General features: G+C 38.9%; 2 protein-coding genes across 5 annotated transcripts; both read left to right on the forward strand.

The window, feature by feature from the left end:
• The first annotated feature begins 219 nt into the window (after window positions 1-219).
• On the forward strand, window positions 220-15872 carry lars1 (leucyl-tRNA synthetase 1). The gene is given in 33 exon segments (XM_026372748.1): window positions 220-339; window positions 703-824; window positions 1106-1193; window positions 1334-1414; window positions 1498-1641; window positions 1871-2032; window positions 2208-2320; window positions 2667-2730; window positions 2991-3079; window positions 3231-3456; window positions 3550-3637; window positions 4317-4393; window positions 4479-4532; window positions 4676-4816; window positions 4961-5038; window positions 5205-5237; window positions 5239-5291; window positions 5378-5443; window positions 5575-5657; window positions 6470-6608; window positions 6955-7167; window positions 7458-7515; window positions 7857-7920; window positions 9257-9440; window positions 9790-9880; window positions 10146-10286; window positions 10841-10981; window positions 11811-11921; window positions 12238-12348; window positions 13561-13665; window positions 14574-14669; window positions 14925-15057; window positions 15277-15872. Coding segments are annotated over 33 exon segments (3561 nt in total). The 5' UTR covers window positions 220-333; the 3' UTR covers window positions 15483-15872.
• A 989-nt stretch (window positions 15873-16861) lies between these two features.
• Window positions 16862-19969, forward strand: plac8l1 (PLAC8 like 1). 4 transcript variants are annotated; one of them, XM_026370376.1, is made up of 5 exons: window positions 16862-17015; window positions 17382-17634; window positions 18229-18461; window positions 18607-18743; window positions 19076-19969. In XM_026370376.1, the coding sequence occupies exons 2-5, from the start codon at window positions 17609-17611 to the stop codon at window positions 19205-19207; spliced, it is 528 nt and encodes a 175-aa protein (XP_026226161.1). In that variant the 5' UTR covers window positions 16862-17015; window positions 17382-17608; the 3' UTR covers window positions 19208-19969. The 4 variants fall into 4 exon arrangements, with proteins under 4 accessions (XP_026226161.1, XP_026226159.1, XP_026226162.1 ...); XM_026370374.1 differs by having other exon boundaries at window positions 17385-17634; XM_026370377.2 differs by lacking the exon at window positions 16862-17015 and adding an exon at window positions 17094-17271 and having other exon boundaries at window positions 17385-17634.
• The last annotated feature ends 2985 nt before the right edge of the window (window positions 19970-22954 follow it).

The following is a 22954-nucleotide window of genomic DNA, read 5'->3' on the forward strand; positions in this document are numbered from 1 at the left end:
ACTGCTGACCTACGACTGACGTTATAATAACATCGTGTTATTACTCAGCCATTAATCATATAAATTACATTAATTGAGCAACACGTTATCTATTAAACAAAAAGGTGTGACATAACCACCTAACTACGTTATTACGTGCTCTAGTAAGTTAGATATCTAACAATACAACGTCTGTGGACCACATTTCCCAGAATACCACGCGAGCGCTGGATCGTGGGTGTCATCAGCTAGACACCGGTGGCGTGGGTCTCTCTCTTGTCAAACTGGGAACAACTTCTGCTGTTTCTTCTGTTTAAACAACGATATAGTAAATAACTAACAATTTGGGACAACATGACGGTATGTCATATGCTCTAAATAGACGCAGTTTTGAATGATTAATGTTGGTTTAGCCGCGCTTAATGCGGTATATCTCACTAACTGTAGCTATTAGCTACGTTAGCTAACATGATGCTAACGTGAGTTTTATCGAACCAAGTGCAGAAAGACTTTGGAGAAATCTGATTCATTTGGAACTAGAGAGTGCAGCTGTTTTTACAATTAAACGCGTGTTTAATAGGTTTTATACTGTTTTCTGTTGTGTTACATTGAACGTAATGTAACTGTTTTTTAATTAGTTTGAAATCTGTGTCCCGTTCATTTGCTGTCACTGTTCTGTCTTTTCTTCAATGAATAAACATGTCGCTTTTCATTTTAATCCAGGAGCGGAAAGGGACAGCCAAGTTGGACTTTTTGAGGAAAATTGAGCAAGAGATCCAGGAGAAATGGGAAAGGGAGAAGACATTTGAGCAGGATGCACCAACAACAATTGGGGAAAGCACAAAGTGAGCAGTGAGAAAGGACCTTAAGCTATGTACCTGAGCATAGGGTGCTTGAATTACAAATAGTTAGAAATAAAGTAATTTAATTGTAAGACAATATGTGAAGGGAGAATCTCTCATGTATTGTTATATTCATAAACAGTTATATTCTCTTCTGCAGGTGTATAACATTTAACTGATCATGATGCAGTGCCATGCCATATTATTGCAAAAGCAAATGCCAGTAATCAAGTAATTATAGTCTGAAATACATGGTTTAAGTAATTGTTTTTTTTCCCTTCCAGTAAAAACAAATACTTTGTCACATTCCCCTACCCTTACATGAATGGCCGATTGCACCTTGGCCATACGTTCAGCATGTCAAAGTGTGAGGTAAGTTTACATACACGAACAAAGAGGGAAGCACACATAGAAATGAACCTGTTCAGTGTCTGCACACATCACAGGGTTAAGATCACTTGTAATCACTGGATTCAGAGTTCATGCTAGTAATTTTTTATTTTTTTTTGCAGTTTGCTGTTGGTTACCAGTCTTTGAAAGGGAAAAAATGCCTCTTTCCGTTCGGGCTGCACTGCACAGGAATGCCAATCAAAGTAAATGTTTTATTTAATTTTTTTCAGTCCGTTACATACTGTCCTACTCTTTTTGCCATATAACTCTACATTATATCCATCAGGCCTGCGCAGACAAGCTTAAGAGAGAGATGGAGCTCTATGGAAACCCTCCACAGTTTCCAGATGAAGAGGAAGAGGAGAAGGAGAAAGAGAAGCCAAAGACATCTGACGAAATCATCATCAAGGACAAAGCAAAGGGGAAAAAAGTCAGGAACTGAGGGATCTTATTTTTTTCATGAGAATGTATTTTATTCTTAAAATGTCAACTATTGGATAGAAAAATAAATGTAAATTAACTGTATATTTTAAGTAAATTACCAATTTCTCTCTGCATTTATATGAATATTTGAGTGCATAACCATGTACTATTTGGTTCATTCATGATCATTCATAGTTGTTACAATATTAATAAACTTTTTCTTATTCCTCTCTTAGAGTAAAGCAGTGGCCAAATCTGGATCCTCAACTTTCCAGTGGGACATTATGAGGTCTTTGGGCTTGAAAGATGAGGAGATTACCAAGTTTGCTAGTGCTGAACACTGGCTGGAGTATTTCCCTCCTCTAGCTGTCAAAGACCTCAAACAAATGGGAGTCAAGGTGACTAATTATAATGATGTACTTGCACCACCTTCAACTCTCTTTGTTTGATTTGTGCACTTTTGTTTCTGTTCATGAGTGAATAATTGAAATATCTATGTTAAGAGATACATATTAGATATGACAGTTTTAATTAATTGTACATAAATCAAAGTGTCATGTTGTTATTTAACAGGTCGATTGGAGGCGTTCATTTATCACCACAGATGTCAACCCCTTCTATGACTCCTTTGTCAGATGGCAATTTCTAACTCTGAAGGACAGAAAAAAAATTAAGTTTGGGAAAAGGTAAAATGGTTTAGAAGTTTCTGTTTTAGTTGTCTTACTTTGGTCCCATCTTGCAGTAGTATAGGAAAAAGCATGGAGAGTAGGAAATGCCCCAGCATATTATACGTATGATAATGTATTACAATGAATCTTTATCACTATTGCCCACATTTGCACTCTGTTGCCTGAAATGATTTTCTGTCTCTTACGCATGTCAGTTCTATCTTTGGGGTAAAAGCACAATGAATATTTTAAATGACATTGGAGGAAACTGACCTTAAAGTTTTCTTTTTAGTTTCAAGCAGTTTAATTTGGCACTGCATGTTCTTTTAGCTGTATAATGTGACTGTGCCCAAATCCTTTGCAGGTATACCATTTACTCCCCCAAGGATGGACAGCCATGCATGGACCATGACAGGCAGACAGGAGAGGTACTTTTATTTGTCTTAGTGAAATACTGTTTTATTTGTGGAAAATATTTATTTAATTACTTTTATACAGCATATGGGTTATTATGGGTTGTATAGCAAACATGATCAGCAAACATCGAGACATATTGTGTTAATACATTTCCCACTGCTTTGATTTACAGACTATGGACTCAATTTCTGAAATTATAGTGCTGCAAATCTTTCACACTTCTGTATTTAGATCTTCTTCTTTTTAACTAATCTTTTTATCTCACATGCAGGGAGTTGGACCTCAGGAGTACACTCTAATAAAGATGAAGATTGTTGAACCATACACGGCAAAATTCAAGTCCAAAGTCTTCTATAGCAGGTAAGAAATCACGGAGCAATTTACAACCAAGAGCTTTGACTAGGAAGGATACCGCTGCATAGTTTCACATGCATTTTTTATTCTGATATTGATGAACACAAAACGACAAATTGAAAACAGCAGAAATGTGCTGATGCTGTCCTCCTCACAGCGCCATGAAGGGCAAAAACATCTTCCTGGTAGCTGCCACTCTGAGACCGGAGACCATGTTTGGACAAACCAACTGCTGGGTGAGGCCTGATATGAAGTACATCGCCTTTGAGACATCCAATGGAGACATTTTCATCTGCACCAGTAGATCTGCCAGGAACATGTCATACCAGGGCTTCACCAAAGAGAACGGAGTTGTGCCAGTGGTGATGGAAATACTGGGACAGGTACTACTTTGATAACTTTTTACATCACCAAATAAATCCAAATTTCTCTTTTATTTCATTCATGAAAATAATGATGATGATGATGATTTCTAGGATATCCTTGGCTCTGCCCTGAGTGCTCCTCTGACCTCCTATAAAATCATCTATGCTCTGCCCATGCTCACCATCAAGGAAGACAAAGGTATGATTCAGTTCAGGGGGAAATGGAAATTTCAGTAAATCTAGAGAGTCTGTGTTTTTTTTTTTTTTTTTTTGTTAAGCGCCATAATTGAATCTTTCGAATAGGAGTACTTTACAGTTCTTGAAAGCTACTTAACATATGTAACAAAAGATTTATTCTGGCTTTTGTTTCTGACCTTAACCCCTTAGTTCTCCCATTATTTTTGTAATCTTGGCAGAGTGCATGGGAAAATACTGTGGAGTCTCAAAATAGCAGACTAAGCATAGAATTTGTTAGTGTTGTACCATGATGTCAAGGATGGAAGCTGGCTGTATTTTTCCCTGTGGGGGAACATTTGTTAACATATAAAATGTATCGGTGGTTGAGTCTGTTGTGCACGTGCGTTGTTGTTCATCTGTTTATTTTCAAGTGGCCTGTTGATGGATATTTATATAAAAAGCCTTTATGTGAATTTCTGAATACCTTTTGTTGAAATGCAAGTTCAAGTTGAAGTTACTGCATTTCTAGGTCCGTCTGTAACATTTATTAGTTCCCAGATGATGTATGTTCTTTCACTGTGATGGAAAGAGAATTTTAATACTGTCTGAATATTTATAATGCAGTTTACAACAGAACTGAAAAACAGATTTTGCCTGAATACATTTTATGTGCTCGCTTTTTGTGTCTGTTTTTTCTTCAGGTACTGGGGTAGTCACCAGTGTACCTTCTGATGCCCCTGATGACATTGCTGCTCTCAGAGACATCAAGAAAAAGCAGGTAAGATTGCAGTTTATTTAATAATAAATTTGATTTTGCTTTTTTGTTTTTTTTATACTACTGTTAATTATTATATTTTCAATAGGCTCTACGGGAGAAGTATGGAATTGAGGATAAGATGGTGTTGCCCTTTGAGCCGGTAAGCTGATCTGCTAAGTTTAGTTTGTTTCCAGCATGGTGCGTGAAATCTACTAAATCTACCAATCTACCGAAATGTTGAATTAAAATGAGTACAAGTTGCCAAATGCATCCCTGCTTTGTGTTTGTGTATATACATGTCAGGTCCCTATTATAGAGATCCCAGGCTACGGGAACCTGTCTGCTCCCCTGGTGTGTGATGAACTGAAGATCCAGAGCCAAAATGACAAGGAGAAGCTGGCTGAGGCCAAGGAGAAAGTCTACCTGAAGGGCTTTTATGAAGGGGTTAGTCACCTTAGTGCTTAAGGAGAAAAATGCAGCTACAGAGGTCTTAACTGCTTTTGATTATGATCTTTGTGATTGACAGACTTTGTAGATGAAATGCATGAGTTTGAACAATATGCTTTTGTCAATAAATGACTATCTTAGATCATGCTGGTTGATGGCTACAAGGGGCAGAAGGTCCAGGATGTCAAGAAGCCAATCCAGAAGAGGATGGTGGAGAGGGTAAGGCATCGTGTGTTATAATGTAAAAATAAAGTATATCAGTGTAACATGGTAGAACAACTTTAAATCCTGACTTTATTCGTTAGTGTGTTTGGTGTGCTGTTAGAGAGTATTTTAGAGTTGATTTACAGTATATCTATCTTCAATTATGTTTGCCCTCTGGCAGGGTGAAGCCATGATCTACATGGAGCCAGAAAAGGCAGGTCATGTCACGTTCAGCTGATGAGTGTGTGGTGGCTCTTTGTGACCAGTGGTAAGTGCCATCTGAGTTCTGAAGTTAGTGATGTATAAACGTTAGCCTGATGCCTTTTGCCATCTAATGTTGTTTGTGTCTTTTAGGTATTTGGACTATGGAGATGCTGAGTGGAAAAAGCAAACCAAAGAAGCCCTCAAGTCTTTGGAAACGTAAGACAGTGACCTGATACATTGAAATCCCATCCCTGTTATTTGTTACTTGTTGGTCATGGTCTAAAAATCTAGTTTGCAGTGTTTTAATTAATTAATCACAAATTAATTATCTTTGGACAACACCAAAGATTTTGTGAAGAGACCAGGAGGAACTTTGAGGCAACTTTGGACTGGCTACAGGAGCACGCCTGTTCTCGTACCTATGGACTCGGTGAGTGTTTGCCTCTACTTGATCTGCATGTCAGGACTACATTGAATGTTTATGTAGGTGACATATGCAACTTTAGTTTTCTTAAGAGTTCCTGCTATCATCTTCATCTTGTTCAAAGACATATATTATTTTACCACCCTTCCAAACATGAAAAGGAGTGCAGGAACTAGTGTGTGGCCTGTGTTTTTAGTCTATAGATGGAGACAGAGGACTGACAGTGAAGCACCTTTTCCTTCACGCAGAAATAGATGCAGAATGAAGGCGAGCTAGAACACAGAACAGACTAGTCCAATACAGTCTAGGACAGTTGCTGAAATCTCTCCATCTATTTTCAATATATAAAACTTTCCAACCAACGTGTCAGACTAGGTTTCTGACCACCAGCAGAAAAATCTATAAAGTATATACCCTGTGAAAACCTACTGAGTCAAAGACATTTCTCAAAAACTGAGAAAGATTAAATTATTGATGAATGATCTATACAAAGCTGGTAAAATATCTCAATGTAATCTCCATGGAAACCCAACAACATGGTGCTTTTGAAGCAGATTGGTTAGTAGTATGTGCTTCCCCATTGTCTTTGCACTCAAAGTTAACAAAATCAATTCAGCTCAGTTTAGTTTATTTGACAGTAAAAATGTTTATCACAGCTTGTTGACTGAGTTTTACATAATACACAGGCGGCAGCAACTGTTTCCTTGATAATTTAGTTTCTTCATACTGTGTTTCTTCCCCTTTCTCTGTCATGGTTCTGCATGTGTCTTCCTCTGTGAATTTTCTTTTTATGTGTGCACGCCTCCTTGTTACCATAGGAACGCGGCTGCCTTGGGACGAGCAGTGGCTGATTGAGTCACTATCGGACTCCACCATCTACATGGCTTACTACACTGTAGCCCACCTCCTCCAGGGAGGTGTGCTCAACGGACAGGGAGCCTCACCTCTGGGCATCAGGTATGAGCACAGTACACAAGACACACATCAGAATAAGAAAAGATCAAATCCTAACTGATGATCTTTATCATTTGGCTCCCTCTCCTCCAGTTGTCCTTTTTTCCTCAACCACAGACACAAATCATCAGTGGGAGAAAAGATTTAATAACTACATCAGTTTGCCTTTCAAATATATCAAAGTCTGTTTGCTGCTCGGCATTCATCCATGAAATAAAATTAGATCTACTAAATCACATTTTATTAAAAAAAAAAAAAAAAAACGGTAAAAAATAATTTTATAGCAAAGCATCCATTTAAATATTTGAGATAACCCCCATCATTGCCCCCCACCCCCCACCCCCTCCAGACCGGATCAGATGACCAGAGAGGTGTGGGACTACATCTTCTTTAAGACGTCTCCTTTCCCCAAGTCAGACATCCCTAAAGAGCATCTACAGAGGCTGAGGAGAGAGTTTGAATACTGGTATCCTGTGGATGTCCGTGTGTCTGGCAAGGACCTGGTTCCCAACCACTTGTCTTACTACCTCTACAACCATGTGGCTATGTGGCCAAAAGACAAGTAAGCCTGTCCATTCGTCTTGTATAAAGGTTACTCACAGGTTTGATGGACTGCTAACGTTAAACTGTTTTTGCCACTGAGAGTTTGATAAGAAGGTTGTTTCCATTTTTATGTCACAGTAAATTTGAAGAAAAACCTGAGCAAACAGCTTAGTTTAGTAGATACCAACGGAATCACTCATCTCTCACAGAGGTCCAATGTATGTTTTTAAAAAGTGAGCTGCAGTGTTGGATTAGGATACACATGATTATGAAGATGACACTAATAAGATAATCCTCTCTCGTCCACAGTGGGAAGTGGCCACAAGCGGCACGAGCCAACGGGCATCTGCTCCTTAACTCAGAAAAGGTGTGAAACATTCATCTAAATGTATTAATATTTATCTCCTAAATTTGTTAATGAGGTTCAAATCATCATATTCACATAGAAATAAGCTTCTGGTCCAGTCTGATCTCTTTGTTTGACTTGAAACATGAAATAATCATCTTTTAAGTTGTTAAGAGTGTTTTAAAACCTCTATGTGCCAGTAATGAACTCGTATTTGATTCTGTGAAGAATCGTAATTACTGTATGTGTTGTTGATTTGCACATTTTAAACGTTTTTTTTCCACTATGCTTTGTAAAGAACTTATGTGGGTGAGCTTACTTGAAAGGTTTGAGCGGCTAACATCTGTTTTGCTGTTCACCAGATGTCCAAATCGACTGGGAACTTCCTCACTCTCAGCCAAGCAATTGACAAGTTCTCAGCAGATGGTACACTCACTTTTTTCTTGATTTATTTTCCTCTGATGTTTTGTTTTTTGTCTTTTACTCTTCTCCTCTCTTGTGATTTTTTATTTTTTCCAGTATCTTTGTCAGCTTTCATTTAAACGTGGGATGAAAACACTTCAGGTGTATATTCAGAACAGATGACAGTATGTTTTCATAAAGCACGGGTGACTACACTGAATTATACTATATAAACATTTTTATCCCTGGGTGATGTAATCAGAAATGCTTCAAACGAGAGCTGAAGTGTTGCGACTGGGAGCTTTGATTTTTGATCCCTTTTAATGTACTATAAGCGATTTTCTCTATAATTAATTACTCTGTTTGTCTTATTTCGGAGTAGCCAATAAGACATTGTTTATTCAGTATCTTTTTGGTAGGCGTATTGGATTTTTGCAGTTTTGTTTCAGTCAGTGATGAATTATCTTGGATTGAAATGGTCATCATTCTAGAGTGGCAGTACCTCCCATTGGTCTCTCCACAGGACAGTGTGATAAAAATGAAAGAAGAAAAGTAGATGCTTGAAAATCATTTATTTATTGGACCATGAGAGGAAGACAAGATGTTCACTGTGCAGTTCTGAGACCAAGAAAGACTCTTGCTGTGGCAGAATGTGTTTCTAAAAGTTTGATCTGAAACAAAAACTTTTGTGTGGGGCTCATATTGGGCATGAACAATAATCGTCAGTGTTGGAGACTGGTTTTCATTTTCATATGTTTATTTAGCTTTCAGTTTGTATTTTCTGGCTGTGATTGTTTGATCTTCTTCATCTGTATCTGGGTAATACTGAGATTACGCCTGACATCCGTCCTGCCCTCAGTGTACCTGAGGATTAGTGAGTCTATCCCTTCCCCCCACCTTTTTTTTGGTTGTTATTTCTACCTTTTTATGTTCTGAATGAGCTGAATAATATATGTCTGTGTCTGTAGAAGCTGTTCTGCTGTGGGACTAAAGAACTTTATGGTTTGACAGCAGATAGACGTATTAAGTTGACTTCCCGTCTAAGTGCTTGGAGTCATGTCTGCTGGGTATTAGAAGTTTTCTCAGACTGTGGAGTTTCCCCCCTAAGCCTCTAAACTTCACTTGCTTGTCAAAGTATTTTTCAGATAAGAAAATAAGTACTTTGTTCAGGTTTAGCATGTGTACCATACAATTAGGTGAACCCGAATAGTTCAAAATACAAAATGTTCAGAATCATATCATTCATTGTACAAGTTTTTACCCACTGCGAATCAACTTCAAGCATGTAACCTGCATCTGTTCATCTGTTCATCTGTTCCCTGTATTTACCACTTTTTTAACTTGCTTTTTTCTCTGTCAGGTATGCGTCTGGCTCTGGCTGATGCTGGAGATACAGTGGAAGATGCCAACTTTGTAGAAACCATGGCTGATGCTGGCATCCTGCGCCTCTACACCTGGGTGGAGTGGGTAAAGGAGATGATTGCAAACCAGAACAACCTGAGGACTGGACCTGCAGACACCTTCAACGATCGGGTGTTTGCCAGGTAATCCCCCAATTTATAAAAACAGAGCTAAATGTCATTCTTGGTTCTGAACCATGTTGATGGATGTGAGAAAATAAGTGAAAAGCATGGGTTAGCAGGTGTTATAAGTAATGAACAGAAACTTGACATAGTGTAGTGTACAATATGTATAATAAAGGGCAGGAATACATTCTCTTCGTTTGCTTTTATTGTCTGATTAACTGTCAAATTCCAAAATAAATTTTATAGTAATGAAAGAGAAATTTAAACCTAAGAATGTAAGTTTACTCTGATAACTGATTTAATAGTTTAATCAGTTCTTAAGAAATTATGACTCATTTTCAATTGATTGGTTTTGTGTCCCAAATAGTGAGATGAATGCCGGCATCTTGAAGACAGAGCAGCACTATGACAGGATGATGTACAAGGAGGCTCTTAAAAGTGGCTTCTTTGAGTTCCAGGTAAATAAAATATAAAATCTATAAAAATGCTCTGTAATTATTATTATACTTATTATTTATCAAGAATCAATCATCTTTAATTCTTAAGGACAAACATGCTTACTTTGGTGATGTTATTTGTATTTCTGTGACAGAATAGATTCAACATAACGAGACTGATAATCTTCTGAATGTATTGCATGGGATAGTTTGAGAATCTCATAATAATAAATGCTAATGGTGACCATTAGACCTATTAACTGTGTTTATGTTTGTGCGTATGCAGGCAGCCAAAGATAAATATCGTGAGCTGGCTATCGAGGGCATGCACAGAGACCTTGTCTTCCAGTTCATAGAGAGACAAACTCTGTTGCTGGCCCCCATCTGCCCACACCTTTGTGAATACACCTGGAGTCTGCTGGGCAAGGTAAAAAAAAAACATGGACATGGATTTGATATCATACTGTGGGTTTCATTTTCTGAGATGGATTCAAAAGACGCATTTTAAACCTTTAGTTGTTGTAATATAAGGGACATATAGGCTTCATGTAGACCTGCAGCAGCACTGGTCTCACACGTTGGACTTCTTTCTCACATCAGCCTGAAAGGACTTCACACACTGTTGCACGTTCCCCACAGCACAGAGGGCCCAGAATATTTTTAACACTTGAATTTATGAATATGAAGGAGTGTTGCTGTACTGTAGATGTTTCTTTTGTTTTTTTTAGTTGTCGCTTAGCAACAACAAAAGCCCCACAGCCAGTGTTTTCTCTACTCGCGTTTAACCCGCTAGCTATAGAACTAAGAGGCACCCAGTGCTCACAGAGGTACACATGTCAGTCTGGCATTCTTACACTTGTTCAGTTAATATGGTGTGTGGCTAGTTTTATTATCAAGATCCTGTTACCTCTAGTTCTGCAGTCATCCTTAGTCCTCCTCCCAACATCATCATCATCCCATTTCTGTTTCTCTCCACGATAGACCAGTTCTCTGGTGAAGGCATCATGGCCAGTGGCGGGTCCAGTTGATGAGATTCTGATCCGTTCCTCTCAGTATCTGATGGAGACCGCACACGACCTCCGACTGCGACTCAAAGCTTACATGATGCCGCCCAAAAGCAAGGTGAATGTGTGTCTGTTGCTTCACTGCTACCTTACTGCTATAATGACTTGTTTTAAGTAAGAGAAAACTAATATTGATTTCATAATTGACTGCATTCTTTTAAAATAGATTTAATGAAATCCAACACTTGTCGAGAAGTGTTCATTAAGTGTTGTAATTAAATCAGAGGCAGCAATGTTTTTTCTCCCTCAGGTGTTGTTTAACAGTTTTATGGTTGTTGGTCAGGGAGCATGACTCAGAAAATAATGACAGGAGCACAACAAGAAGCTAGAAAATATAACCAAGCAGCATTTTTTCCATATCTGAATCTAGTAAAAAATCTGCTTTTAACATCTAAATCAAGTGAGCAACACTGAGAGCTGGAACTTGTTAATACCATACTTCCTGTGGAGATAAATCATTGAAGGGCCTGATTTTTTTTTTTTTTCCACTTTCTTTGCTTATTTAAAAGAAAAAGACAAAGAAAGCCTATTTTGACTCAGAGCTCTGTAATTCTTTGTAACTGCTTGTGTATTTTTGGGGAATTCGTTATTGAAGACTTATATTTTAAACACAAAATGATGCCTACTTATGTGCTGTTTTTTAGACAATTTTCCAATCATGTTTTCAAATGAAAGGCCAAAGAGGTATATATGTGCGTGTGTGTATGAATAACGCACTGGATTTTTTGTTGCGTAAATGCCTTTTTCGGATTTTCGTGTCCAATTTAAGTATTTTATTTGGTTAATTTAGTATATCAGGTCTGATTTGTGAAAACGCACTCATGTAGTGTTCACATACCCACCCACAAAAATACATGCTGACTTTTAATGCCATTTTCCTCCAACAGAAAGGTGACTCAAAGCCTCCAGCCAAGCCCTCCCACTGCAACATCTACGTAGCCAAAAGTTACCCTGCTTGGCAGCACAGTGCCTTATCACTGCTCGGCAAACATTATAAGGTGAGCAACAAACACATAACCTAACATTCAAACGCAGTGTAGGCAAACTTTTATATGATTGCCATGCAGTATGGGTGGGGTATGGTAGTCCATATAGTTATGTACTTAGTCATCAGTACATCTATATTTTTAAAATGATAGCCATTTTCACATGACTCCGACATTTGCCTTCTCACATACAGCTCCTCTATGTGATTTCTTGTGTTCCAGTACATACTTACCACAGTTATACTGTGTTTTCTGTCAGAAACCTTGTATATTTTTCTCTGCTTCTGTTCTGTTTGTCTGTTCTGACTTTGTTTTATTTCTTTTTTAGAGCAACAATGGCGTCCTTCCAGACAACAAAGTGATAGCAAGCGAACTGGGAGCCCTGCCTGAACTAAAGAAATACATGAAGAGAGTCATGCCTTTTGTAGCCATGATCAAGGTAAGAAGTCGGGATTTGTGTGGGCACACCCTGCACCTCTACATCTACCCTGACCATCTCTGACAAGTGAATCATAATTATTGTGTTTCTGTCACTTTTATGTGATGACTTTTATTAAAGTTAATGCCAGTAGCCTGGACACACTTCATCATCCATCATAGCTGCTTTGTGTTGAGGTTGAATTTTTACACCTAAAGCTGGGCAAATGCTTTGGTTGTGGGATGACTTGTTGGACAGTTGGCAGAAAAATGTGTTAAGCTTGTGCCGTGTTAAGATCCTTGTCTCTAGTGTTAAGATCCAGTCACTGCCAAAATTGCTCAGGTGGTCGTCAGGTGTGAACGTTTCAGTCTTGGATTTTCATGTGTGTCCCCGCTTTTAGGTTTATCTTTTGTTTGAAGTCAGCTGAAATAAATACAGAATATCGTAGTCTCCTGCTGCTTTTTATTTTTCTTTGTGCCAAATTATGGAAAAATGTAAGATGCCACTTTAAATAACAGTGTTGCGTTATTTAGAGTTCAAATACACTTCTGACAGGCTCCTTCTGCTTGTTCCTTGTTTGTTACCAACATTCAGGAACTATTGAATTTGTGATTATTTTTTTCTTAATCATATTTTGGCTGCTTTGCTTTCAAATAAAATTCCTGTCACATTGCTGACTGCATCACCAGTTAAGGTGTTTAGATGTAGAAACAGCATTTACTAAATACATCTTGTCATGATATGACTGGTTAAAATGACAAAAATTCTAGTCAAACAGCAGCTATGGTTTTTATATATATATAGTTAAGGTCAACTTGCTGTTGAATAATCAGAAGCCCCATACTTACTAAACTTGTAGATGTATTATCTTCCAGGTGCTCTGGGCTTTGCACTGGCTTTGCAGTTTCACTGCTGTGATCAAACAGAATGAAACTAATAAATAGTCATGATGAGCTTTGTGTTCATCCCTGGTTTGTCTCTCAAGTTGTTTTTTTCAGCATTTGAGGTGTTTTCACTTCCAGCTTTACTTGTTTGATGGTTTGTTTTGGCATCTTTTGTTCACAAAGCTTTTTTTCTTAATAATCCTGTGGTGGCTACATTAGCATAACAATGAGCATTATGTGTAATACTGAATTCTGAATTAAAACCTGGTTTATTTTCTTATCAGTAGGTGGATGAAGTGTGTGCAGATTTGTGTGACTAACCTTTTGGGGTCTGCTTTATGTTCATTAGGAGAACCTGGAAAAGAATGGACCCAGGGTTTTGGATTTGGAGCTGGAGTTTGATGAACGGGCAGTTCTGCTGGAGAACCTGGTCTACTTAACAAATTCTCTGGAGGTGAGTTTTTATGACCCAGCAGTCCTGAATTCAGACATCACATTTAAATCAGATCCCACTCAGAAAGTTTGTCCAAACCAAAAATGCACCTACAAATTTGTGCAATTAGCAGAACAAGTTTACTTGATTAGGTTTTTGACCTGCAGCATTTCCTCAAAAGTACCTATGCTTTTAAGCTGAGTTTCACTACCTCTGCAAAAGTCAGTTGAGACAATCCTGAGCTTAGCTGTCAGTCGGGAGAGCTCTTAATGCTTTAGTCTGCACAGGCGCCTAGCTTTGTCAAAAGCTGAAACCCTGAGATACCCCCACAGATTTAACCACATAAAAGAAAAATGTATAAATGGACTTAATCCATGTCAAAGTAATACGCTGATTTCCATGTTTCTGATCAATCATTACTAGAGAGAGGTTGCCACACAAAAGACATATCAACACAAATGTGTTGTCATGTAGAAAAAGGCTGATAACGTAATAATTAACCTCACACACCAACACTGATAATGGGGTAGAACCATAGTGACGCTCAAATAACAAACCAGATCTCTCTTAAAGTTTGACTTTTGAAAAGTCTCCTTGGGCATTTTGATCATTCTTTCCTGCTGTAAACACTTGTCTCTGTTGAATTCAGACCACCCATAGCTCCTGGTCTATGTGATGGACAAAACTGCAGTCTTAAAGTATTTTCAGTAGATAGATTTTCTTGTTAACTCATTTGTGATCCTACAGTTTTGTGCACTCTCACACAGACGTACCATTTCTGACTGGGAATGTAAACACAGGTGTTACATCTAATTTGCTGCTTTGCATATCAAAGACTCTTTTATACCTACAATCTGGTAGACTGGACTGATCAGCCCATCTCTATTTTTATCTTTGTTTTCTCTCCTCACGTCGCTGCTATTCTACAGTTGGAGCAGATGGACGTCTTGTTTGCTTCTGAGGCTGATGACAAAGTAAAAGAGGACTGTTGCCCAGGGAAACCATTCAGTGTTTTCAGATCAGAGGTAAATGCTTGTGGCTCTGTTGTAGTTACTCAAAGCTGTGTGTTGGAGGTGCAGGCTTCTTTTTCTGTTGCCTGTTTATAGGCTCATGAGCTAATTTCTCTCTGTTTGCATATTTGCTGTATGTGTGTGCATGTTTATCTTTTTAGGTGCATGACTGCAGTGTTTGTTTGTCGATGGGGGAGGAGGTTGTTGTGCATTCAAATGAACAATTAAATTGTGTGTTTGTGAATTTGTGTTATTCCTCTGTCCACCCAGCCTGGAGTGAGCGTGTCCCTGGTCAACCCTCAGCCGTGCAATGGCCTGTTTTCTACAAAGGTTGACATTCGACAGGGGGACAGCAGAGACAGCATCATCCGTAGATTAGCCAAGGTCAACAGACTCATCAAAGGTTAGTAAGATAAATGGATATGCAGCAGAAATGTATTAAGTGACAACCCAGCAGGGAGGGTTAAGACATTTATAATCTAAAGAAGGTGAAAATATTCACTAATTCCAGGTGAAATTGATGCATCTGTGCATCATCCCTCCATCTACCGTTTCCCTGTTTATTCTGCATCCTGCATTTTCTCTCTGACTTCTAACCCTCTGTCTCCCTTCTTTGCACTAGACCTTTCCAGAGTGAAGTTGATGAGGTACGAGGACCCCTTGCTGGGGCCTCGCAGGGTGCCCGTCCTGGGACAGGAGGAACGGGGCAAATTGCCCATCTCCAACAAATCGGTGTTCAGCATCAATCTGGAGGAGAAGACTGTCACTCTGGCTGACAACGGCCTCACTGTAAACATCGGAGACACTTTGGTTTATCTGATTAATTAGAGTCACATTCACTCACTCACACTCACAGACACATTGGGGCACATTCAGTAGTGAATATTTGGGAAAGACTGAAATAAATCATGATGTTACATAAAGATGGTCAGTTTTGACTGAAAGCCATAGATTACTGACTCAAAAGTGCATGGATGTTTGATAATTTATGTTCTTCTGCTATGTGCACAAGAGGATCCTCTTCTTTCCTCTGTTTAGCATCTTTTCACTGCTGAATGTGACCTCGTGCAATTTCTGAATCTAATGGGACCCTGTTTTAAAACAACTCCTACAGTTGTACATTCAGATCTGAGTTTGGTTGTCACAAAATGGAGACTGTTCAGGGCCTTTACCCTGTTCCACTGATGAAATTCAGAGAAGATTAAAGAAGATTTTAATGGTGTAAAAGAAAAAACTACAATTTACAACACACAACAAAATCTGTATTCTGCCCGGTTCAAACGTTTTCTCCCTGGTTTGATATGACACAAGGTCAATAATCAACCTTTACATGAACAGTTGTCATTTCATTGTTCATTTATTTTCAAAAGCAATGAACAAACACCATCTTCTATTTTGTGTCTGTTCAACTACTTATTTTATGTTAATGCATTATGAAGTTGCTCCAGCATTCTCCAGAACACCCATTGTTTCCATATAGATGGTAATGTTTCTGCTGTGTTGTTTTATACGTCAAAGTTGAGACATATCCTTCCCTCACGTTGTCAGCCTGTCAGACAGCTCTCCTATTTTCTAGCTGTGGAGAGCTGTGGATGGTGTGTGCTTATCTGACTGTGGTTTTTCTAGGGACATAATAAAACCTATGAAATATTCAGCCTCCCACTGTTGTTTCTCTCTGTGCTGTTTTATTTCTTATAAGGCAAGTGTTCCCCATAAGAATAAACCTCATATCATGGGTTTTTGGAAAGTCTTTGTCTCTTTGCCCTTACAGTGCACAGGGTGAGGACCCTGTGAGCACTTTTCATGAGATTGATTTGTACACAAGCTGTAGCTTTGAGAGGGGTTAACGTACAAGAGCAGGGGTGCAGACAATATTCATTGATGACTTGGAGTCATGCAAATGAGATGGGATAGCTATAGTAAAAATTTAAAATATTAGGAAATGAAAATAGTAAACATTCAGGACTAGACTATATTAAATGCTTAAAGTTTGTCATTTACTACTGTTTTATACTTTATAATTACTTTATGTGCTACGTGTTTCTCCTGTTTTTGTTTTTAGCCCAGTGTGCATGTGTGTGTGAACTTTCTGAGCCTCCCGACCAATGATAGTTTCACTACGTGTCTCTCAACCACGTTAAACACTCCTCAAACCCACCCCCCCCCCCCCTTATTGAAACTCACAGGCAGACAGACTCACACACACACACATTATATTAGTCTAACTGTAAAGGTCAATGTCTGAACACAGGAAATGCATGAATGCAGTCGATCCCCTCTAAACATAAACCAGTGGCGTCTCATTGATTTTAAAATATATCTTTCACTTCCCAACTTGAACTCTGTGCTTCTGTGTCGAGGGTGAGTCGAACATTTACTGTTTGTCTTTTTAAATGCATCCGTTAAATAGAAACGATGAATGTTTTTTTAATGTCATGAGTCAAACAAACTGTGATGTTTTCTCTATGTGTGTTTGAGCTCATGAAGGACATTAATAATTTTGCAGACTTAATTAATTTGTTTGCTTTTTTCCCTGCAGTTCGTCTTTGTTATATTGCGTGGACAATCCTGTAAAACAATTACTTTTTACACAGTTCCAGCCTGCTCTGACCTGCTTGTGAGCTTGAATTAAATAAATGCATCCATTCACATCTGATAATTTTATGCCAGAAATTCTTGTCCATGTACCCTGATGTGTATCTGCCTTCTCTGTATTTGCTGTATTAGCAGGAGCCACAATAAAGTCTCAAGACAGAAGACAACTACAAGACTTATCTCTGTCACACAGCTTCTGGCCCAGCCACACGACTGCTGGTTTATCTGCACCAACACACACCCTCTCACTGGGGAAGTGTCACTCTCCACCTCCTCCTCATTCCTGCTGACTCCCTGCTCACCCTCTCCTCTCTCATCTCCTCGCCTCACCCCTCTCTGGATGCCAGTAGCTTCTAGTCATGGAGCAGACAACAGTCACACATCAGTAAGTGTTTCTTTGTGCCTACTGGTACACAGTGTTGTCAGCACTGAGCACAATGGAATTACAGCCAATAGCTCACTTATTCCGCCTTGTTATTTCGCTGTGTTTTTTTCTTTTATGCCTCTATGATAACACAAACAAAACATGAACTTTGTTTAAAATCTATTTTTGCTGCAGTTCTGCGTTTGCACTCTCTGCTTCTAAATGAAACTTCACTGCAATTTTTCTGTGATTAAAATGTTGCTGAAGGCTTAAATCAAATGAATGCTGTATTGCATACAATATTTTACCAGTGGTAGGATCATATTAGTTGCATATATTAGAGTAATTGTGTGACCGTGGTGCTAATCTTCCATAGAAGTCATCTGAGTACAAAACATGCTGCACTAGGAAAATGAAATTAGCTTAATGAATGAAATGAATTAAATCCCTGTGTGCAGGAAAGCAAAACACAGACTAATTGGCTAATTTGAGATATTTTCATATAATATTAAACCTGTAGTTGATATGAGTGGTGTACTGCAAGCATTGACAGTTTGTGGTAAATCTCTGTAAGTACTTATTTAAGTTTAGATTAATTAAAGAGTTGACTTTCAGACCTGGACTGCCAGTCACCGATGCCTCAGTATCAACATCTCAAGATGAGGAAGTGGTGGGCTTCACCATAGGAAGTGAAGATGACTGGAGGTCAGATAATGTCCCTGCAGCGACGGAACCAGTGGTCACACAGCCCGGCCTCGGCGTCACCACGACAACCGTTACCACCATCACGCAGACGGGAGGAGACTGGAGCTCGGGCCTGTTTGACATCTGTGGAGACAAAACTACATGTAACACACACATACACCAGTCACAAGTGTATTATTCTCCTGTTTGTGTAAAGTTTTTTAACTTCATATTTATTTTGTACGAACCAAACAATCAGCATCGTTAGAGTCACACATGCACATTGTTGATATGTGTCTGTGCTTGCAGGTGTTCTCGGGGCTCTGGTGCCGTGCTGTTTAGACCTGAATTTAGCTCAGCAGTATGGTGAGTGTCTGTGCATGCCTCTCCTACCAGGATCCACTTTTGCCATACGAGTTGGCATCAGAGAGCGCTACAAGATACGGGTGAGTGTGTGTATTCACATGCAACAAATGTGAAAATGTGTTTCCTGTTAAGACACAAACTGGTGGATTTTACAATGTGGCCGCTGCTCTTATCAGCATTATCATAGAAAGTAACTTTGCAAACCACAATAAATGGTATAAAATATATTTATATACATATATAGATATTCAGTCTGGTGGTTTACTTGTCTCAAGCGCGTTTTTAGACCCTGCAGTGAGCGGAGAACTAATAGCTACATGAGAATCGATCATCTATTCACTAAATGCACTTGTGTGTTCACCTTTTCGCTGGATTGTCTTGTTTGAATTTGTGCTTCCTCTCTAATCCACAGGGCAGTGTGTGTGAGGACTGGACCACGGTGTATTGCTGTTACCCTCTGGCCGTATGTCAGATGATAAGAGAGATGAAGCAGAGAATGAAGACTCAGACATATCATGTGTCCACTGCCCTTGTGTCCTCCTGAAGACAGTAGATGAGACCTTTTCTTTTACAACAGAGAGTGGTGAGGGCTAGCTAAGATCATTTGCGTAAGTAGTTTGAAGAATCTGTGCTTTAAGATTTGTGTTAGTGAAAAGCAGGTGGCAGGACGCGAATGTTTGGTTTCAGTCACCATTACTGTCAACAAACAGAGATAAACATATGGTGTGACAGTCAGATGTCTCCTGCTTTAAAACAGCAAACCTTCTTTTAGTCTATATATATATTCATCCTAATCCAAATTAGGCAATCCTCCAAATGCCATGTAATCTTGATCAGGATTCAAAAACATTTAGGGTCCTTGTGGCTTCATTATACAGATTTAAACCATGAAATAATTACTCAACATTACTATCTGGGGATGGACAGCAGCTTCACCACAACTCAAGTAGTAGCAGTGATGTTTTTTAGAGTCCATTGGTCATATGAAAACAGTGGAATACTGTCAAATATATGCATTACTCCATAACATCATGATAATTATTATAAGTTTTTAATCTCTCTTTGGTTCATTCTCATGCATTCGATCTCATTAATCAAATGTAATTAGTAATAAGTAACTTGTTAATTTCTACCAGTGTGGTCCCCCACCTACCAGCAGTTTCAAATAAGAGGAGGGAAGACAGAAATTGATTTGATGTCAAAGAGGGGAGAGATGTAAATAACAAAAGCCAACATTTTAGGTCCAAAACATGAAGGACTTTATCTGCTGATTGAAAATAAATGATTTAATCATCGTGATTCTTCACATTTCTCTGTTATGAGATTATTGTATTGTTTTACTTTACTAAAAGTCTTCATCGTGGTTACAAGATTAGCATCAGGATGACAGTTAATCCGTCTTATGTAAAGATCTGCATTTGTAAATAAAGAAAAACAATTTTTTTAAATTTAAGAATTTAATTTAGTGATGTGAGAGCAGTTTCTGCCTTTAGCCAAGAATAGCCTCCACTACAGACTCTATTCATGCTAATTAGTAAAACTATCTAAGTATAAACTTCAGAAGATACCGTCCTACAGCTAAACACTGGTTAAAATGTCCATTTAAAAGTTAATGAAGTTTATGTTTATTAAGTTTAGAAAAGAAAAAAATCCTTGATTTAAGTTTGATAGGAGCTGTAGGTTAAATTAAGATGATCACAATAAGGGTTAGGGTTATAGCTTACTTATGTCTGCACTGGGCTCTCGTGTTGACCGATTATCCCGGGGTGGATAAATCCTGCAGCTCCACTTTTCCCTGCCTACTGGGGGTTGTTAGTGAGCAGGAGCTGCCTGGAGCAGAGCAGCCCTCAGGCGCTGTGGAAGCATCTTTCCATTCTTATGCAATGACCAAATGTTGTTACGTCAGCTTCAAAACCTCTGAATTGGGTTGGTAATTCGGGAATCTATTAGCTTTGCAAATTAAACACACTCTCAGAAGGTCCCTTCACGCTTCTTCTGTTATTTACACAGACTTTTTCTGTACCCGCTTAAAGTCTTACAGCCTTGGCAGCTCCATACAAATTGGTAACTGCCATTTTAATACATATTTACACCAGAACCTTTGCAGATCTGCATACTGTAAAAGTCTGTATCTGCAGACAGTTTCAGAATAAGCACTAAAGTTCTTGTTTTTAAGGGTCAGTTCAAGTTGATTCTTCCAAAAAACTAACTAAAAACATTTTTCACCTACGTGAAGTCGTACCATGTTGGCTTTTATTTGGCCAGGTTTTATGTTAATGAACAGAATTAGAATGACAGATGAGCATCCCAGTTACAGTGGATAACAAACAGCCCATGTTGTTCTCAGATTCTTACAAAGGAAATAGTTACTATAAAAACAGTTTCCGTGAGAAGTCCACAAAAGCTGATTCACATAGGAACTCGGAAAAACTGTTTCTAGAAGGACAAAAAACTTTTAAGATATAATTTCTATGCTGTGAGCATCATAAATCAAAAATCCTTTCACCTGAGCTGTGTTGTAGTGAGAACCTTAGCGGTGCAAAGCCTTACAAACAATGCAGAGTACCTCCTTCCATACCAAACACACACACACATACACAAAGATCCTGGCCTTACGTCATTTCTGTGAGATACACCAGCATGTCTGAGCCATTAGAGAGCAGTGTTGGCCCAGATCTGGGCCCCCACTCTCTGTTTTCTATTCTTACAGCAGCTCAGTGGGGTGAAATCAGTCTTAAGCGCTGATCTAGGATCAGAGCTGGGATTTCCACAGCAGTAGTAGAGGTCAAGATCTGGAACAGTGAAGCCCATCTTAAGTCAGCAATCAGACAAGGACCATAAAGCAACTTCTGCTGTTTCAGCGCGGAGACAGCCAGAGTAGAGGCTGTTATCAACAGCAGTCCCTCAGGTTGCTGTGTTTGTGTGGGTGGTGGGTGTGCAATATGCAGATGTTCAGTATCTAGACATGTTAGTGTCCCATGACTGTGCTTGACGTGAACTGTTGCGTAGAGATTTCATCAAACACATCAGAGAAGATAGATAATAGCATTCTACACACACACAGAATAAGCATGAGCACGAGGTGAAGTGTTTCCTTCTCAAATTATGAACTGTATCTGAACTGTATGTGGATATACTACATCTTCTCCTATTTATCTTCGGTCCCTCTATCACATCATCTCCTTTCCCCCTCTCACATTTCATCCATTGCTCTCTGTTATTTGTCTCCCTTTTTCTTTTCTTTCTGACACCTCCTGGTTGTGTGTTTGTGAAAAAAAAAAAAAAGATGGAGCGAGGTGTGGAGAGACCTGCTAAGCTGGAGCAGTCATCCCCCTGGTGATACTTCTATCCAGGACAACAAGCCCCACCTGGGAATTACATAACACACACTCACACACTTCCTCATGCGCTCTTCATATCACTTTCTCTCTGATATTGTTTGTTTCATTCTTGACCTTCCTGCAGCTCTCTTTATTTTTCATTCTGTCTTTCCCTCAAACACACCATCATCATGAAGGGAGGAGGACACTCGGCTGCTGGTTAGCCTGCAGCTAGAAACCTTGGCAGTTTGTAGAGCAGTTTGCGTGCTCTGCGGCTGAGCTGACTTGTCTTGTTTTGGGTTGTACTGTGTGTGTGTGTGTGTGTGTGTGATGATGGGAGCTTGGAATTTGTTGGCATCACTCTGTTCCTCAGACTAAGCAGGCGGTTTTATAGATTTTTTTTCTAAAGACAGACAGGAGGAGGATTTCATTGAGGGAATGATTTGACTTCAAAAAACACTGTCGTACACGAGGATTATAATACAAGAGATTTGTCTGCTTTTGTAGTTTTTGTTCCATTGGACTATTCTTCGCCGATAAAGAATTCATCCTTAAATTCCTCTTATGTCAAGAAAAGGCAGGATTTCTGTTTCCTATCAGCTGTGTGTCCTCTGAGGTTATCAAACAGTAGCAGCTGCCAGAATTAGAAAATGTGGCAGATGCCCTTTTTTCCCCTCGAACATTAATTAAAAAAAGCAAATAAGGACAATGTTTACTATTTGTTCATGGATCATACTGAATTATACATCTTTATTTTTCCACATGCACATTTTACAGCTAGGTAGAAATGCCAAATCAAAAAAATAAAAAGAATCTTCAAAGTTTAACTTCAAAGGTACATTTCAATTAGAAATATGTGTCACATTCACGTGTGAGATGAAGCAACACGAGGCAAGTAACTGATGTCAGAGTCGGATTTCTAGAGAAGAGAAATTCTCTGCTGAGCAAGTTGATGAGTCGCAAAATACCTG

The sequence above is a fragment of the Anabas testudineus genome, chromosome 14, assembly GCF_900324465.2.
Source record: "Anabas testudineus chromosome 14, fAnaTes1.2, whole genome shotgun sequence".
NCBI lineage: Eukaryota > Metazoa > Chordata > Actinopteri > Anabantiformes > Anabantidae > Anabas > Anabas testudineus.

Excerpts from the sequence above, each read along its gene's own strand:
- plac8l1 (XM_026370376.1), top strand. The coding sequence starts at position 17,609 with ATGGAGCAGACAACAGTCACACATCA. Across the intron at positions 17,635-18,228 it reads CAGACAACAGTCACACATCA|ACCTGGACTGCCAGTCACCG; the intron begins GTAAGTGTTTCT and ends GTTGACTTTCAG. Across the intron at positions 18,744-19,075 it reads GAGAGCGCTACAAGATACGG|GGCAGTGTGTGTGAGGACTG; the intron begins GTGAGTGTGTGT and ends TCTAATCCACAG.